The sequence below is a fragment of the Dipodomys ordii genome, unplaced genomic scaffold, assembly GCF_000151885.1.
Source record: "Dipodomys ordii isolate 6190 unplaced genomic scaffold, Dord_2.0 Scaffold195, whole genome shotgun sequence".
NCBI classification, from domain to species: Eukaryota; Metazoa; Chordata; class Mammalia; order Rodentia; family Heteromyidae; genus Dipodomys; species Dipodomys ordii.
This window is the reverse complement of record NW_012267411.1, coordinates 2,351,951-2,371,290: the sequence shown is the minus strand read 5'-3', so window position 1 is coordinate 2,371,290 and position 19,340 is coordinate 2,351,951. Positions and strand designations below refer to the sequence as shown.

General features: G+C 41.3%; 1 protein-coding gene and 1 long non-coding RNA gene across 3 annotated transcripts in view; one reads left to right on the top strand and one right to left on the bottom strand.

The window, feature by feature from the left end:
- Positions 1 to 14,021, top strand: part of Lhfpl3 (lipoma HMGIC fusion partner-like 3) — a 481,936-nt gene extending 467,915 nt beyond the window's left edge. Inside the window, exon 4 of one of the 2 annotated variants that reach the window (XM_013034728.1) lies at positions 13,234 to 14,021. In XM_013034728.1, the coding sequence (XP_012890182.1) occupies positions 13,234 to 13,262 (29 nt within the window). In that variant the 3' untranslated portion in view covers positions 13,263 to 14,021. The remainder of the gene's footprint in view (positions 1 to 13,233) is intronic. The other variant, XM_013034729.1, reaches the window with a different exon arrangement.
- On the bottom strand, positions 13,733 to 16,161 carry LOC105999657. The gene is made up of 3 exons (XR_001175747.1): positions 16,127 to 16,161; positions 14,380 to 14,548; positions 13,733 to 14,021 (listed from the first exon to the last, which is right to left on the bottom strand). It is a non-coding gene; the product is annotated as an uncharacterized LOC105999657 (long non-coding RNA).
- Positions 16,162 to 19,340: the final 3,179 nt, after the last annotated feature.

Below are 19,340 nucleotides of genomic sequence, written 5' to 3'. Positions count from 1 at the left end.
CCTGTTGAAACTCCCATATTGACTTGTGAAAAGTCAAGTGTGTGTGTGTGTGTGTGTGTATGTTACACACATGTGTGTGCCAGTCCTGGGGCTTGCACTCAAGGTCTTGGCACTCTGAACTTTTGTGTTCAAGACTAGTACTCTACCACTTCAACCACAGCTCCACTATTGGCTTTTGGTGGTTAATTGGAGATAATAGTCTCACTGGTTTTCCTCCCCCATCTGGCTTAGAACCAGGATCCTTGGATCTCAGCCTCCTGAATAGCTAGAATTATAGGCATGAGCCACTGGTGCCTGGCTAAACTTTTTTTTTTTTAATGGTGCTAAGGATCAAGCCTAGGGCCCACAAGCGCTAGGTAACTCTAGATAACTCTAACACCTATATATCCCCAAGCCCACAAGTTAAGCTTACATCCAAATATTAAAGTGAAAAGGGAATGGGGGAAGGAACAGTCACAAAATAACATAACTTCAAATAAAGATGCATTGAGTCTGTCTGAAGTCAGAGAGGAAACAAGAAAAAGAGCAAAGTATGAAGGTTGTTCAGACTCATAAGGCAACCAACTCATAATCAGAGGAGAAAGAGGTGAGGAGAAACCAAAGTGATCCTCACTTCTGTAGAGGAGACTTAACAGATATTGTCTAAAATTAATAAATTTAAAAAATGATAGGAAGGGGCTGGGAAGGTGGCTCAGTGGTAGAGCGCTTGCCTTGCATGCCTGAGGCCCTGAGTTCAATTCCTCAGCACCACATAAGCAAAAAGAAAAAAGCCGGAAGTGGCGCTGTGGCTCAAGTGGTAAAGCACTAGCCTTGAGCTGAAGAGCTGAGGGATAGTGTCCAGGCCCAGAGTTCAGGCTCATGACCGGACAAAAATAAATAAATAAATAATAAATAAATAAATAAAATTAATAAATAACAGGGATATTTAGACTAATGAAGTAATAATGTAATAAAAATGGAAATTAATAGAAGACAGACATGGTGTCCAGGAGTAGGGCTGTATGTAAGAAGGGATAAGGTGGGGTAACTCAATCTCAAGATTGCTTGTGGTGTGCAATTTATTTTATGTTATTTTATTTTTACTTTTTTGCCAATGCTTGAATTCAGGGCCTTGAACTTGCTTCATTCAAGGGTAGCCCTCTAACACTTGAACTGCACCACTACTTCTGGCTTTTTGCTAGTCTCAGGAACTTTTCTGCTCAGACTGTCTTTGAAGTAAGATCCTCAGATTTCAGCCTCCTGTATAGCTTGGACTACAGGCCTTGCACCCAACTTGTGTGACATTTTTAAATCATATGTATGTATCACCTTGATAAAGTCGAAATTTAAAAATTCCAGCTAGTACACTCTTCCTGATAAACTGCATTGCCTTAAAAATATGTTTCAGCGGGGGCGGGGGGGGGTTGTTTTTTTGGTTTGGTTTGGTTTGTTGTTGTTGTTGTTGTTGTTTTTGTCAGTCCTGGGGCTTGCACACTGGGCCTGAGTACTGTCCCTCAGCTCTTCAGCTCAAGGCTAGCAATCTACCACTTAAACCACAGCGCCACTTCTGGTTTTCTGGTGGTTAATTGGAGATAAGAATCTCACAGACTCCCCTGCCCAGGCTGGCTTTGAACTGTGATCCTCAGATCTCAGCCTTCTTAGTAGCTAGAATTACAGGCATGAGCCACCAGCTCCCAGCTCCAGCAGTTTTCCTAGGGAACAATCTTAGTTATATTTCTTTTCTTCTGTCTTCTTCCAGTCTAAGAGGAAGATTCCTCCATCCCTCTCCTGCAGAGCAGACCAGAGGCCCTCTGAGTAGGCACTAAGCCATTAGCCTCAGTATTCTGATCTTTGCTGGAACCTCTCCTCTCCCTGCATTACAATTCCCTGTAGGGCTCCAGGGGTGGGGGGGAGGGGGTGGTACAAATCCCTTCCCAGAGCACCAGTGCAGCCCCAGAGCTCCTGGCTTAATGTTTACGTGTGGGCTTGAAACTAAGCTGATAAATTGACTGTGTATTTGTCCCTTTAGTACTGACATTCAGTCCTGCCCCCTCTGTGGATTCTGACCTCTTGCTTGGTGAAAACCTCAGTGCCCAGAGCTGTGATACATAACTAACCAGAAGGAAATGACTTCAGGCCAGAAACCACAGGAGGGAGGAATGCAGGGAGGCCAGGATCTTCAAAACTGCCTCCAACTGACAGCCTGGCTTCTGGGGACTGAGCTGATGCCAGCCAGAGGCAGACAGTGTGAACCACCTTTGTGCCTTGTTCATTCATTCTTTTCCTTTTTGAGATACAATGATTGAATGTTGTTCCTGGAAAGTGCTACGAAAAGGGCAGGCCTGTGGCATGCTGCTTGTGTTTTTCTGCCTTTTTGGCTGAGGAGGGCAGGACCCTGGCACCAGCAATCCCACAGCACTACAGCATGGGGGGTGGAGGGGGGAGGGGGGAGGGGCGGGGGGTGTCTTTGAAGGTGTATCTGCCATAGTACATTATTTCTGCCTCTCCCATGGTTCCTGACGCACCTACAGCAGTGGAACAGACAAACCTGCCAAGCTGTTCTGCAGATTTGGTACCTAGCCTATTCATACTCTAGTGTCTTCTCATATCAGAGGTATTCAATTGCCAAATTCACAGTCAGATTTGAATGGCCTCTTAGTTGGCATTTTTGCACATTGGCCAAGAGGCATTCCACTGAATCACAAATAAAATCAAGGGTTGGTTAGACTTGGAACCCTTTCTAAAAACCAGAAACCTGTTCTCTGTGCAAGAAGGATTTTCTGCCACAGAGACAATAAATGAGAGAGAGAGAAAGACAAAGAGAGAGAGAAATGTCAGCTGTTCCTGGGAGCATGACTCAGCCCTCCTGTGACAGCCTCCAAAGGCAACAATAATGAAGAAAAGAGATATGGCATAGACAGGTTGATGGGAAATGGCAGGGGGGGAGCTCACACAGCGACTTAACTCCCACTCTGCTCTACCTTGAGCCCAGAATCACTTTGAACACAAATTAATCCTGCTGCCAGGAACCTAAGAAAAAGAAATTGGACATTAGTAGTTTCTATCATTATGGCATCGTTTGGTCCTTGGGAAAGCATTCTTCTTTTGCAAGACTTTGCATATTGATCAAACATTTTCGTTTCATGTCTTCATGAATTCAGCAAGAATACATTGAGGAGCTGGGTGTCAGCAGCTCACACCTATTATCCTAGCTACTCAGGAGGTTGAGACCTAAGGATCATGGTTTGAAGCTAGCCCAGACAGGAAAGTCCATGAGACTTTCATCACCAATTATCACAAAAAAAAACAGAAATGGAGCTGTGGCTCAAGTAGTAGAGCACTAAACTTGAGCACAAAAGCTCAGAAACAGTGCCCAGGCCCTAAGTTCATGCCCCCAGAACTGTCACACCCCCTTCCCCCCATACACACCATATTGAGGGATTGAGGGTGTAGCCCAGTGACAGAGAGCATACATAGCATGCATAAGACCCTGGGTTTGAGCCTCAGAACCAGAGAGAAGAGAAAAAAACTGCACTGAGTGATGTACTTACATATTGAAGACAGCTAACAGGATGCTTAGAAATACACATATGCCTGCCCCTTGGCATGCTCTGAGTTTCCAGGCCATTCCCTAATTGCTTTTTTAGGGAAGCAAACACAAATCCGTGAAGACATTGGAGACAGTGGAAGATTTAATATTCTTTCCAAGGCATTTGATTCTCAAAATGATAGTAGCCATTGTTCCCTAGTAATAAAAGTAATACTTAATCCTCTCACTGTAGAAAGAAAAATCAGACATTTTTCTGGATGTCTGAATGTTCTTCAAAAAGTGAATAGCATCCTAATCTACTGTTTAAAACTTAACTACCATTGTAGTATAGAGGAGACTTTTCCATGTTTTTGTGTATGTACAAATATAAACATATGTATCTTTTTTAAATGGTATCATCTTAGGCTTTAGGTTGTTTTACTTCATTTTTAGGTTGTGTTTACATCATTAAACATCATCAATATCACTCATTTAACATAGATTATTTTAAGTGGCTGTATAAAAAGTACCATGACAACTAATTTCATATCTGGAATATTACTTCCAACTTTTCTTCTGACAATAAACAATCTCATGTGTACAGCCTTGTTAGCATAATCAGAGTATTACTTACATTTATTAAATACCATTCATGGGGCTTCAAGTTCATAACCTAGTATTGAGACCCACTCTTCTGCTATGCAGAGAGAAAGAAAAAGTGTAGGTGAAAACCAAATCAGGACCCAAACTTGTCTGGGCAGGGAATCAAATTAGGCTGCTAAAGAAAACATCAGATCCAAATCTTTTCTGTATCAATGCATGATGCTTCTTAGAGTCAGAATTATCAAATTGGTTTTCTCATGGATAAAATGGACTTAATGGAGCTAGAGATGTAGCATTCTTGCCTAGCATAACTTAGGCCTTATTTTTAATTCCCAGAGCCACAATAAAAGTACATAAAGATTAAAGTAAAATGGAATGAATGATGTTACCTGCCACTTATAGGAATTGGGCAGCATAAAATATAAAAGATATTTAGTATGGCCTTGCACAAGATCAGTACCCAGTAAGGTAGTGCTTATCCTCAGAGAGAAACTTATCCCAGAGGTTTTAGAGGGAATAAGGGGCACCTCTTTGAAGGGAGATTCCCTCACTGAGGATATAAATAGACTCACAGTATAATCACATCCTTAAGACAGGAAACAGTCCTCCCTGAAGCTAAATGTGTTGGAGTCTTCCCTCCACCTCCAGCAGAGGCTCCCCCTAGGCAGAACTGTTTGTCCAGTTTGGATGTCATCCCTGGTACTTGCCTGTAAAGTCCTGAAGAGTTCTCTTTAGACACTTCCTTCTAAATAAGCACTAAGAAACTACATAGGTTTCTTACTTTATTGTTCAATGAAATTTTAAAAAAAAAACTTCACAGGAAGGTCTGAGAAACTGCTTTTTTCCGTTCTAGTTTACTTCATCTCCCCCAAAAGTATGTCAAATGCCAAGCTTATTCCTCAAGCCATCCTATAGCTCAAGATCCACTTCACAGATGAGAACAAAAGCTAAGATAAGTAAAGTGTCATGGCCACGTCTAAATCTGTCTAAGAGTTAGGGCTGGGAAGGTGGCTCAGTGGTAAAGTGCTTGCATTGCATGCATAAGGCCCTGGGTTCGATTCCTCAGCACTACATAAGCAGAAAAAGCTGTAAGTGGCGCTGTGCCTCAAGTGGTAGAGTACTAGCCTCGAGCTGAAATGCTGAGGGAAAGCACCAGGCCCAGAGTTTTGGCCTCACAACGGACCAAAAAAAAAAAAAAATCTGTCTAAGAGTTAGACTTCCAGCTGATTTGAAAGTCTAGGGGCTGGCCATTTTAAATGTAAATGTTCGGGGCTGAGAAGGTGGCTCAGTGGTAGAGCCCTTGCCTTGCATGCCTGAGGCCCTGGGTTCGATTCCTCAGCACCACATAAGCAAAAAGAAAAAAGCCGGAAGTGGTGCTGTGGCTCAAGTAGTAGAGCGCTAGCCTTGAGCTGAAGAGCTGAGGGACAGCACCCAGGCCCAGAGTTCAGGCCCCACGACTGGACCCAAAAGAAAAAGTAAATGTTCACATACCCTGGAACACTACACTTGATACTGATCCATTAGGTTCAGGTGAGACCCAGAAATATATCTCCCCCTGTATGTACACACATATATATAATATTTATATAAAGTTATATACTATGTATTAAATATATATACATAAAGTCACAAGATACTCAGGTGATTGAGACATAAGAAAGTATAGGGGGCACAATTACAGAAACATAATCTTAGCCTGATAGCATTTATAAAGTCTAGTGTCTGAGTCAGGGTTCCCTAAGTCGTCGCCAAAGTAAATTTTCAGAACCTCTAGTATACTTCAAGATGGAGTTGTGTATTTTTGGTTTTGATTTTGTTTTGTGCTAGTACTGGGGCTTGAACTTAGGACCTATCACTTTGTTTTATTCCATTCAAGATTGGTACTCCAGCGCTTGAGCTACATCTCTATTTCTGGCTTTTTTTTTTCTGGTTAATTGAAGATAAGTCTCTAGACGTTATCTGCTCTGGCTAACTTTGAACCATGATCCTCAAATCTCAGCCTTGTGAGCTACAATTACAGGCATGAGCCACTAGTACCAAACCAAATAGTTGCTCATTTACAAAATGAATCCCAGACCTGTGGTGGGACACACCTATTTCTGGATGATTCTGCAGTAACAGGTGCTCCACCACTGAGCTACACCCCTAGCCCTGAAATCTCCACTACTCTGCTGTCACCCCCAGGATAAATCAGCTCCAGAGAAGTGAGTTTTCCTTCTCTGTAACCCTAAGCCTCTATGCCCAGGCCAGCTTATCTTGTCCTCTACTAAGGCAGCTGATGTTCCCACCTCCCAACAGGCGTCTAAAGTTTGAAATCAAGTGTGAGAGAACATTTGTGATTGTACTGAGGAGGCCGCATGGGTAAAGTGGTAGTTTCCAAAGTAGATTCCTATAGCCCTTAGCTACAGCAATATAAAATGGATGAGGACAGAGGCTGAGAGAAAGGCCTGGCAAGGTGAAGTTCTGAGTCCTTGCTTAAAGTAACTGCCCTCTCTTCTGCTTCAGCATTCAGAGCTGTGATTCCTAGAAGATTGACTTTATAAAGCTTTTATAGGGAGCTGAAGAGACACAACTGAAAAGCCAGTAGAGAGGAAATACCAATCTAGATCAGATTCTAATTCCAGTTCTTTAACTAGCTGGGTGATTTGAGGAAAATTGCTTGAGGGAAGATGTTGGAAGCTGCCATTAACAAATGACCACAGGCTCAGTGGCCTAAACACAGAAATAAGTTTTCTTACAATTATGGAGGCTGGAATTCCAGGATCAATCAGCAGGACTAGTCTCTGCTAAGGCCTCTTTTTTGGCTCTCAGGTGTCTTTCTCTTGCTGTGTCCTCACATGGCCTTTTCTTTATGCACTCATTCCCAAGTGTCCTCTTCTTCCCATAAGGGCCAGTTCTTCTGGATTAGGGCCTACCTTTAAGACCTCATTAACCTTAATTACCTTCTTAAGGGTTATCTCTAAGTACTATCACTTTGGAGGTCAAGTTTTCTGTGTGAATCTGGAGGGACGCTATTCAGTCCACAATGATATCTAAGTCTCCTTTCCATCAACAGTTGCCTCAGGCTGTAGAGCAGGTACCAGGTACTGGCCTTTCTCTGAGTACCGGTGACACGTCTCATCAAGTGTAGCCCTTGTGGTCTTGGGAGCTCACTGTCCAGAAAGAAGAGACAGGTACTGATAAGGAAGACTTGGGACAAAGCAGAAACCTAAGAATGGGAAGTGGGCAGTGCAGGAAATAGCTCCTGGAGAAGCAATTTGAAAGATGTGAAATGTAAGTATGCTGGTTAGGAAACCAGAAAGGCATTTCTTGAAGAAGGAGCATAGGCCCAGAGTAGGACATGGTTGGGTGGCCAGACCACAGTGGGAGGTAGGAACTGAGATGGGACAGGACAGAGGGCGGCCCACACAATTCAAGAAGACCAAGCCAGGGCTGGGCTTGGGCTAAGCAACTGAATGTACTTAGTAACAAAAGTGTCACTCCACATTTTGAGCTAAAGAATTCTCACCTGTACTTCCTATTACTGCCATATCATGTGTGGCTAACCAATGTCAGCTGGTTAATGATGGGTTACACAGCTACTGTATGCCTTAATTCTTGTTTACTTCTCTAAGTGAGGATGGGGGTGTGGTCCAGTAGGCTTGATTATGAATTGCCTTCTATGCTCTTCGGCCCAGTTCTCTTTAGTCTAAAGGAAGCACATATTTGAAGGGCTTATTCCATGACAACAAACACCCATATGAGTAATTAAGACTGAGCCTATTTGTGGTAATAAAAAGATATAAAGCCTTATGACACTGAACTCTGGGCCAACTAAGGACTCATTCAAGACCATAGGTCTTTGCACTGAAAAACAAAAGTCTCCCTGCTTCCTGGAAGACAGAACGAGTTCATAGTTCTAAAGAATTATACTTATTATGGTAAGTACACACAATATACCTGAATCTTGTAGAGTAGTTAAAAAGAAGAGAGTTGGGTGCTGGTGGATCATACCTAAAATCCTAGCTGCTCAGGAGGCTGAGATCTGAGGATTGTGGTTCTAAGCCAGGCAGGAAAATCCATGAGATTCGGGATCTCCAATTAACCACCAAAAAACGGGAAGAGGAGCTGTGACTCAAGTGGTAGAGTGCCAGCCCTGAGTAAAAAAGCTAAAGGACAGCAACCAGGCCCTGAGTTCAAGCCCCAAGACTAGCACAAAACGCACACACACACACACACAGATATTACCTCACACCCATTTAGAGAAAACAGAAAGTAACAAAAATTACTGAAATGGAACATTTTTTTTACTGTTGGTGGGAATTACAAAATGATTCAATAACCACAGGAAAAGGCTAACATATGATATATACATATATGCAACAATATAGATAAATAGATATCCAACAGAATCTCAAAAATATTTGCATAGCATCTGGGCACTGGAAGCTCACATATATAATCCTAGATATTCAGGAGACTGAGTTCTGAGGATCAAGGCTCAAAGCCAATAGGGGTAAAAAAAAAAAAATCTAAGAGATTCTATCTCCAAACAACCAGCAAAAAGCTGGAAGCAGAGATATAGTTCAAGTGATTGAGCAACCTCTGTGAGCAAAAAAAAGCCAGAGCTCAAGGGCTCTCTCTCTCTTTCACACACACATAAACACAGACACACACACACACACAAGATACCTGCATACCTCTGTAGCACTATTCACAATAGCCCATAGGTTGAAGCAACCCAAATTTCATTGCTAAAACAAAATGTGTTTGTTCATTGTATGAACAAAATGTGTTACATGCAGTGGACTCTTATGTAGCCTTTTGAAAGAAGGAAATTCTGTCATCTGCTACAGCATGATGAATACCGAAGGACACAGAGTCATAGATGGTGACATATTCTGCTTCTAGGTGATGAAAGGTATCTAAAGTCCCCATTATAGTTGGATGCAGTTCAAAATGGGAGAATATGGCTACGCCTATTTAGCCAATAAAAAATGATCTTGACTCCTTCCCTCATTTGTGATCAGAACAGGGATTCGCTGGTCATTCTGCCAAAAACCTAGCAGCTTCTACCAAGCCTTCTTCTCACTCAGACAGTGCCTGCCACCCCTCTACTTTTCCTTCCACCCCACTACTTAACCTTCACCTACAACTATCTTGACTGTGAGACTCCAGACCATAATGAAATAGGCCAGAAAGGAATAATCAGCAGAAACGAAGCCACAGGAGATCTTTCACCATGAGCAAACACAGAAGCTTCAACATAGTAGCATTTAGCTAGTCTGGACAAAGCAGCCATTATAAATGATGCTCTCATGAGCAGTGATTTAAATGACAGTTTCAGAAAGGACTGGCTAAGAGCCCCCTGGAAATGGAACATGGGCAGCTCAGAGCCCATGACATGTTACAAGGTCAAACCTGCCTGAACAAAGATCCAAAGCAGCTCCGAATGACTTATTTATTCTGTTCTTCTCTGTTCAAACCTGGGAAAATGTGACATCTTTTAAATTGCCTCCCTGATGAGCAATATCCATAGTGCATGGAAAATGTTAGCAAAAGTTTTGAAAAGAGCAGAATGTTTTACAAGGCAGTGATTACAGAGTAGCCACACTGAGGCTTCCACCAAATTCTGCAGATTATCCTGATGCCTCGTAGTCTTAAGACAAAAGGAATGATGGCAACATGGGGAGAAGAAAATCCTGCCTTTTAGTTGTTTCCATCTTCTCTCTTCATGGGTCTATTTGAAAAGCTAACACTGTGCACGGCATCTAAGTAATGATGATAGCATTCTAATTTCACTCCCCGGCCAAGTGTCTTCCCAGTATTATGTAGAGTGTTGTGTTCTGAACTGGAACCAATATCCAGGCTATTTTTAGCCTAGCAGCAGCAACCCTCATAAGCCCTGAGGGCTCTTATTTCCTGGTGTTGTTGGGCACTAGGCAGAAAAATACCTTGGGGCCTAAATCACTCAGACTCAAAGTTCCCAGCAGACGTCAGGAGGAGCAGTCTGAACTCAGGGCAGGGTCAGAAAGAGGGAGGGGCAAACTGAGTGTTCAAAGTGCAAAATGTAAGGGGGCACTTGTCCTGCACCTGTATGACCCTGGGAGTTAGCTTCCTTAAGTTCTGAACCCCAGGTATCTCAGTTGCTTTAACCTGAGTCAAATCCCTGCTCACTGGCTTCATGCTGTTATTTTTCCATTTGCCCCTCAGCACCTTGTACACTATTTATGATATAGCTGTTCCACAAAGAGGAGAGCTCCATGGATTGACTAACCATCAGTGATGAGATTGCAATGAGGGATCCAATGAAAGATTTGGCCAAATAGAGGCCATAGATGACCCAAAACCAGAGCAGATCCAAGATGGGTTATTGATAGGTGACCTGCGCAGGTCAAGCCCTGGGCTGTGGTCCATTTGATTGGCAGGTGAGAGCAGGCAGTCCTTGTGACCCTGGCCAGAGAGATTCTGCTCCAGCAAGAGAAGGATCTTTACAATGAGATGACTACCCTGCAGGAAGCTCCCTTCTCCTCCCAGATGTGAACATCACTGTTTTGAGGGACTGATCTGAGGCTCCCAGCCCAGCCCACTGAGGATGGGTCTTACCCTACTTGGTATCCAGCATTAAACACAAGCACTTCCTACCTTGCTACTTTGTGCTATTCCTTCATCCCATGACGTCATCAAGCCAATCCTGGCAGCGTAGAGTGAAAAGAGAAACAGGGAGTCTCTGGCTAATGGGTGCCAATAAATGCTTTACTTCAAAGCAAGCTTTTCTAGTGTGGAATTCCGAATACATTTATGCTGGAAGCATGGTTCAAGTAGAAGTGCATTTGTTTGAGAACAGCGGGGATGCCTTTCTTGACCCCCTTTTCCCTTCTGCCACACCAAAAGACAGCCCCAAGTACTTCCACACTCTATCCTTTCCCCTTATTGACACTCACTTGGCTTTATTCTTCTTTCTTATGCTTACACACACACCCTCCATGCCTCCTTTTCTCCTGTCCTTAACTAGTACCTGTCACTGTCCCGCTGGAATAGGCAGACATTCAATTGTGTGATGCCAAGTAGAAAAATATTCCTCGTGAGGAATGCTAAAATGGTGGGATTGTTGATTCACAAGCCTGATTTTTGGTTCCAACAGATGGAAGGAACTCTAAGGCAGCAGGGCAGAACACTCAAGGTTGACCCATTACACTGTGGAAAAATCCAAGGATTGCTGATACTGCTTTTAATGTTGTCTGAAGAAAGCATTCTCTTCCATAGCACTTCCACCAGCATGAATCTCGAAGCATCATTACAGACTAATCATCATTATGACATGATCACATTTAAATTATCCCCTGTGTAGTCTGGGTACATTAAAGTAACTGTTGAGTTCTTTTAGTGAGACAAGTTCATTAAGAACATAATGTGCACATGACCTTTTATAATACAATAGAAAACAAGAAGGAAAGCATTGAAAATAACAGAATCTTCTCTAATACACACACAGAAACCATAAGCTAGTCTTACAGTAATTCAATGTGCTCTGTGATGCAAAACCAAGCAGAATGTCTCCTTTTAACCCAAATCTGCCATGCCATGGCCAACTGGCTGCATTTGCCCATCCTTACCATATATAAGGTATCCTTGAACCCTGGTTAACAATGCCAGTGTCTGTGATAGGATGGGGGTGAGCATACAACTTGTGGTCTCATTAGAGGGATGCAGGCATAGTCCCATAATCTACTGGACAATAGGGAAACTCGCTATTCCCTGAAGATTTGTCCTAAAGAACAAATAGGTCTTTATATATGAAGATGCTAGTTGTTTATAATAGCAAAGACATCAAATCTATGCAGCACTGGGGAGGCTCAGGCAGAAGGATCACAAACTTGAGACCAGATTGAGCTACATAGTGAGACAATGTATCAAAAACCAAAAGAGAGATACTGTATGAAAGGAAATATACTTATTACCAGACATGTAAATATAATCCCCCCTCTGTACATCATCTCTATAATAACAATAAAGTAAATTTTTAAAAAAAAACAAGAGAAAAAGGAAGAGAGAGACAGAGAAAAAAGGAGCAGGAGCAAGAGATGGAGGAAGAGGAGAAAAAGGAAGAGGAAGAGAGGGAAGAATGAGGGAAGGGAGGGAGGGAGGAAGGAAGGAAGGAAGGAGAAAGGAAGGAAGGAAGGAAGGGAGGGAGGGAGGGAGGAAGGGAGGGAGGAAGGGAGAGAGGAGAGGGAGGGAAGGGAAAACTCTATATATCTGACAATAGTGAAGTAATTGAAAATGGATTATCCACATGGAATGAAAAAGAACAGAATGAAATGTTATATGCCCACTATTAATTGATGCTGATGATGTGTATGTGTAACATAATATTTGAAACATCAAAATGTCATTTATACTTTGATTCAATTGTGTTAGATAAGTATTCATTTACATAAAGAATAGAAAGAAACATGGGGAGAAAACAATTGGTATGTCAAGCCGATTGGATTTGTGGGTGATTCCTGTAACCATTTCTCTCATCACTGTTATAATGTTAAGTATAAAATAAATAAAACTTGGAAAGGAGAAGGAAATACTCAAACGAGATGCCTTCTGTTCTAGGCAGGATCATGAGGCTTGAGACCATTCTTGGTTCTTCCTTGCTCCTTCAAAGTAGCCTATATAATCTTGCTTGACCCCGATGAAGGGACTACTTGAGTCTGAGGAAAGACCTCTTGCTGGGAACTGAATACTCAAACATTTCAGCCCCTTTTTTGTAACAAATCTAATGCAACCCTGGATCGTTTGTTGTTTTCTCCATTATTAATATTGTGCATAAAACTCTTCCTGAAAACTCACCACCAGTGGTTCATGCCTGTAATCCTAGCTACTCAGGAAGCTGAGATCTGAGGATCATGACTCAAAGCCAGCTTGGACAGGAAAGTCCATGAGACTTCTATCTCCATTTAACCACCAGAAAACCAGAAGTGGAGCTGTGGCTCAAAGTGGTAGAGCACTAGCCTTAAGCAAAAAAGTTCAAGAATAGTGCCCAGGCCCTGAGTTCAAGCCCCATGATTGACAAAAAAAAAAATCTTCCGGACAGAAAATAATGCATCTTTTTTTCTCTCTTCCCCCAACCCTTTCTTCTCCCCTTTCTGCAGTTCTGCTAAGCCAATATTCTCTAGAATGAGCACAAAAAAAAATCAAATAACAGCTAAACAAATCGAATAACAGCTTTTGTACATCAACATCAAGAAGGAAGACGCTTGGGAGAGATCAGAGTCTAGAGACGAATACGGAAGAGTGAAATATCCACTCGGCAAAGCACCTTCTACATCTAGATCTGCAGAGATGGGAGTGATTTTTCTGGAAAGAGATTAAACACCAGCTCATTGGAAACTGTCATTGGATACGATCGGATAACATTCATGAAAAAGCATATTCAGGAAATATTTTAAGGAAGAGGGATATAAACATGCTAGAATTCATATGTAACATACATAAGTATGGAGGTTTGTTAAACTGCCCTTTTTGAATCAAACTGAAAACAAAAAGCTTTAATCTTTCAATAGGATAAAAAAGAAAAGAAAAGAAAAGGGCAGTTCGTTCTAGATTATTCCTATCTCAGTAGGCAAGAGGCCAATCAAGTGTCATGATTGAGGAAGCATCTTAGAAAATGCCTCTGACCTTTGGTTCTCCATCTCTATTGTTCATTTATTTCACTGTGTCATTAGTTACAACCACTCAGTTATTAAGAGATGTAACGCTTCGAACTTTTTAACCAAGTCTGTGTTCGGTTTAATCTGTCTGTACGAGTTATTACTGAGGAAGTGTTTCTGACATATACTATTACTCCATCAAGCTGTATATTACAGGAAGTACATCTTTACATCATAGGCTCCCACGAATTTAGATTTCCCTCTCTTTCAGGAAACAGCATCGAGGAACTCTGAAAAAATAGAAAGCTCATTTTCACCTTGGATGCTCTCATGTAATATATAGGCTGCTATCAAATAAACACTTTTTTCTAATTCTCCTTAGTATATGCATAGGAATTTAACACACTTTATAAATAGACAGCTAAAACACCTCATTTTTCCCCATTTCTTTGCCATACATGTCATCAGAAGTCCATACCCTTTATTTCCCTTACTGACAGGCATTCATTATTTTTAATTATTCCAATAAACCTATTTCTAAATGATAGTAAGTGGTACTAACAAAATAAACAGTAATTTAATAGCCTTAGAAATAAATGACTATATACTTATACAGGTCAAAGAAACTTGGTAGGATAAATAAGTTACCTTTTTGTTTACTAATGTTGGTTTGGAAAATTCTGATTTTTATTTGTTTGCCGGCATTTGGAAGTAGTTACAACTATCTAGTTGCCTTCAACAATCTTTGGTCCCGGGCATTCCCACATTTCATCCCACACTAAAGAGATACTCAGTGGAAGCCAGCCACATTCTATACCTAAGGAGGAAAAAAAAAAGAACAGGTCTTTATAAAATGCCTCTACTCACAAGCTGAGAAGTAAAATCAAATTAGCATATACCTTCAGAATATCTGAGGGAGAATAACACATGTGTTATTCAGAGTTGACAATTCATACCCTCTCTCTATTAAGATCACATTGATTTTTTAGCTAAAATTTTCTAGTACTAGCCATGTTTTCATCATAAGCAGAATAATGTTTCAGATGGCTAGAAGTATCTTACAGGAATAGTCAAATAAATAAAACCCAACCCACAGATATGGCTTTTCTAAAGAACTATATTAAGGGAATAAACTAAATTATTGGTCATCCTGGTGGTTATCTACTGCTTTAAGTTTTAGCTACCCTACTGCATTCAGACCATCCTACTCAATAAATTTAATTACACACAACTTTTCAAGAATTCATCTTTTTAACTAAAGGGAGGTGTCTATCTACAACAAAAGCAGAAGGTATTGGCTTTCTCCAACCCAGATAAATTACAGAGTCCATCAGGAATGCTACATCACTGATAGTGGTGATAACAAAAAAAAATTGTAAAGTACTTCCTATTTACATGCTAATGGTTTAAAAAGTTTTTGCCATAATACCTAAGTGTAATTTAGCATACCACAGTGCTATAAAGATGAGTCATTGACGATGTACCATTTGTACATAGATAATACACATGTAAATCACTAAATGTTAAGTATATGAAGTATGTTTTTATCTTTTTTTTAAAAGGTGACTCCCTTTCTCATTCTGTTCTGTTGTGTTGTCAAAAGTTGTGTGTAATTTTTTTTAAGGTCCAGGAAATGTAAAGAAATTTGTTGGAATACCTGAATTTCTGTAAAAAAAAATAAAAATAAAACAAGATTTTATTACTTAAAAGAATGCTTGGTGGTATCATACATATTCCATGTATTTGGGGTCTGTTTGTCCAGTGATGTGATGTGAGCTGATGGTTCACTTGAAGTAATTGTCTTCAGAAAATCTGAGTAGTAAATTCTACAAAGTTTGTCAATAGCAGACACTAATCAGCTAATGCCAAACATGCACGTGGAGAACTGATCTACATCTTTAGGGCCTCTTGTAGACAAATTTGAGTCAATCTTTTATATATTCACTGAAGTGAGACTGAAAACTAATAGAGTTTAGAGTGATGAAACACACCTATAATCGCAGCACTACAGCAGCTAAAGTAGGAGGATCTTAAATTCAAGGCCAACATGGGCTACAGAGAGAGCACTGCTGGCCCACACCTGTAATCCTAGCTACTCAGGAAGCTGAGATTAGAGATTTGAAGCCAACCCAGGCAGAAAAGTCTGACACACACACACACACACACACACACACACATACACACACACACACAAAGCAAAAAGGATCTGGCGGTATAGCTCAAGTGCTAGAGTGCCTGACTACCAAGTGTAAGGCCCTGAATGCAAACCCCAATACCATCAAACAAAAAAGAAATGACTTTCTAAAAACTCAAAAGAGAGGAAGAGAAGAAAATTTCAACAACAAAAATATCAACAGAAGGGGCTGGGAAGGTAGCTCAGTGGTAGAATGCTTACCTGGCTTGCATGAGGTCCTGGGTTCGATTACTCAGTACCACATAAACAGAAAAGCTGGTAGTGATGCTGTGGCTCAAGTGGTAGAGCACTAGCCTTGATGTGAAATGCTGAGGGACAGTGCCCAGGCCCCTAGTTCAAGCCCCATGGCTGAATAGAAAACCAACAGAAAAGGAAATAACAAATGACAAGCATGAAAACATACTCGACTTCATTATTAATAAAAAAGTATAAACTGAGGCAATTCGATTATCATAAACTAAAGACTTGACAATTATGAGCCCTGGTAAGGTTGTACAGCATTCAGATTTAGAATTAGTGAAGAGAGTAAAATTGTTACAATCACTTTGAAAAACAAAGAGGTTGGGAATTATTGTATAAAATCTAACATTCATATACAGTAAATTGCTTAGTTTTATTTCCAGTATACATGCTGTAGGAATTCTTACACATCAACACCAAAAACATTTATAAAAAATGCAAAGTCCAAGCCAGACATGGCAGCAAATGTCTGTAATCCCAGTTCTCAAGAGGTTGAGGGAGGAAGATTCCAAGTTAAAGGCCAGCCAGGCTACATTGAATTCAAGGTGAGCCTAGAGACCTATCTCAAAAGACAAGCACACACATACAAAAAGGAAAACCTTCATGTTTATCAATAAATCAATAATGAAGAGATAAAATATAGATTGTTCACAATTTATTTTTTAAATAATTAATGCTGGCCGCTGGTGGCTCATGCCTATAATCCTAGCTACTCAGAAGCTGAGATCTGAGAATTGCAGTTCTAAACCAGCCTGGATAGGAAAGTCCATGAGACTTACCTCCAATTAACCACCTGAAAAGTGGAAGTGAAGCCGTGGATCAATGTGGTGAACCACTAGCCTTGAGCAAAAGAGCTCAGGGACAGTGTCCAGGCTCCAAGTTCAAAAGAATAAATAACATTTAAAACATTAAATTAATAGTACCATCAAGCATGGAAAGGACTAAACTGCAATTACAAGCATCACCAAGGGTGATTACACTAGAAATACAGTGGTGAGTCCGGGGCGGGACAGGAGAAGGAAGTTAGAAAGAGTAGACTAAGTTTCTATTTTTATAAATGTCAAAAACAAGCAGGGCTAAACTGTATATTGTTTAGTGTGAAGAAAAAAAGCACAGAAATGATAAAACACAATTCAGTATCATAGTTAATTCTGGAGAGTTTAGAATTCATTGAAGATAAGTAGAGAGGGATGGCAATCGGAAAAAGACCTGCAAACTACTTCAATTCTCCCAGAGATTGGGGGATGGGTCACAGGATTCACAGGTTCATTTATGCATACCTCCTCATTTATGTGTGTATGTGTGCATAGAAGATAGATAGGTAGATAGATAGATGATAAATAATATGTAGATAACTGTGTATACTCTATTTTAATCAAATAAAATAAGAGAATAAATTGAACTGAATATTATAAAAAAGAAAGAAATTGAACAAATTGAATATTAGTGACAATGACGAGGAAAAGGGTTGGTAGGGGTGAAGAGAAGCAACAGGGAGATGGGAGCCTACTGCAGAAAGGAGTGGTCTACACTAGAACAGAGATGATACAGGTAGATACATCTGGAATTATGTTGCAGATTAGATTTCATAGGAAGCTGACACTGAAAAAAGATTAGGGCTGCTGTTATGATTTGGGTCTTAAATATCCCCCAATAGCCACTGCTGCAAGGCTTGGTGGACAGCCTGTAGCAATATTGGGAGCAAGTAGACCCTTTAAGAGTTGGGACATGATGGAAGTTATATCACTGAGTGACATGCCTGTGAAGGCATACTGGGGTCCTAGCACCTTCTCGCCCACGCTCTCCCTGTCCCTCTTTCCTAGAGGAAGGCCACCGGGAAGTGAGCAGATTGCTCTAGCATAGGCTTCCTGCCATCATTGTTTTGTGTTGTCATAGGACCAAAGCCACAGAATGGAAACCTCTGAAATTATAAATCTCAATAAATCTTTCCTCCTTTCAGTTGATATTATCTCCGGTATTTGTCCCAGCCACAGAAAGCTGATGCAGGATGCACGATGTGAATTTTGCAGGACAAACAGGCTCAACATCTATGGGAGGGAAAGGACAGAAGGAGGGCAGGCAGAAGGAAAAAGGCTGTGAGACAGTCTCAGGGAAGGCCCAGGCTGACCCCTCAGGTCTCACTGAAGCGGGGTGCCCTTTCACAGAGGTGCTGTGTCAGGTGAGGGGGTCAGGCCTGTACAGTCCAACATCAATCAATTGCTGTGTTTCCTCTGCTTGCCCCCCAGGAGTGGGGTATGACTCTTGGGTGGGGTGGTCATTTTCAGCTGAGGGTAATTCCCAGAGAGGGCAGAGAGCCATGAGACACAGGCTACCGATCACTATTGCCCTGAAGAACGCTGTGGATGAAACACCATAGCATCTGCTACACATAGATGTGGTTTCGGAATATGAACTTGATCCATTAAATGTGGAAAGGAGAAGAAACTTTGTAGAAAGATGGTTTTGCCTGTACCTGAGAAGTAAAGAGGAGAGGGCCCGAGGGGTGAGGGAGGGAATTGACAGGTGAAAACTCATGCCCCTTTGTGATATTTAAGTTGAAATTCAATTCATAACCAGGCTTGGTAGAGAATACCACTCAGGAGGCTGAGACTAGGGGAAGATCCTAAGATCCTAAGTTTGAGGCTAGTCTGGAGTACACAGGGAAACATTATCAGAAAGGACAAAGAAGAGAGGGAAGGAAAAGAGGAAAAAGAGAAAAGAGACACAGAAAAAAATTCATCATTGGGCATTAGGTATAGAGGTACAGAGTTCTTGGCTGGGGGTATAATTCAGTGGTTGAGTGCCTATCATACATGAAGAGATAGAGATTGGATCTCTAGCAGACTGCAGATGGGGAGAGAATGTCTAGTTAACCAAGAAAAAGCTGAGTTGGAAGCATGACACAAGTGGCAGAACCCGCCAAGGACAAAAAGCAGAAAGAGCTTGAGGCCCCTGAGTTTAAGCCCCAATACCAGGGGGAAAAAACCCAATACTGAGCGAGAAAGGGGCAACTAGAGTGGAGGATAAGGGAGTCAGATGGGATAATGTGATTTAAAAAAAAAAAAAAAACAATGATAGGGGCTGGGAAGGTGGCTCAGTGGTAGAGCGCTTGCCTTGCATGCCTGAGGCTCTGGGTTTGATTCCCCAGCACCACATAAGCAAAAAGAAAAAAGCC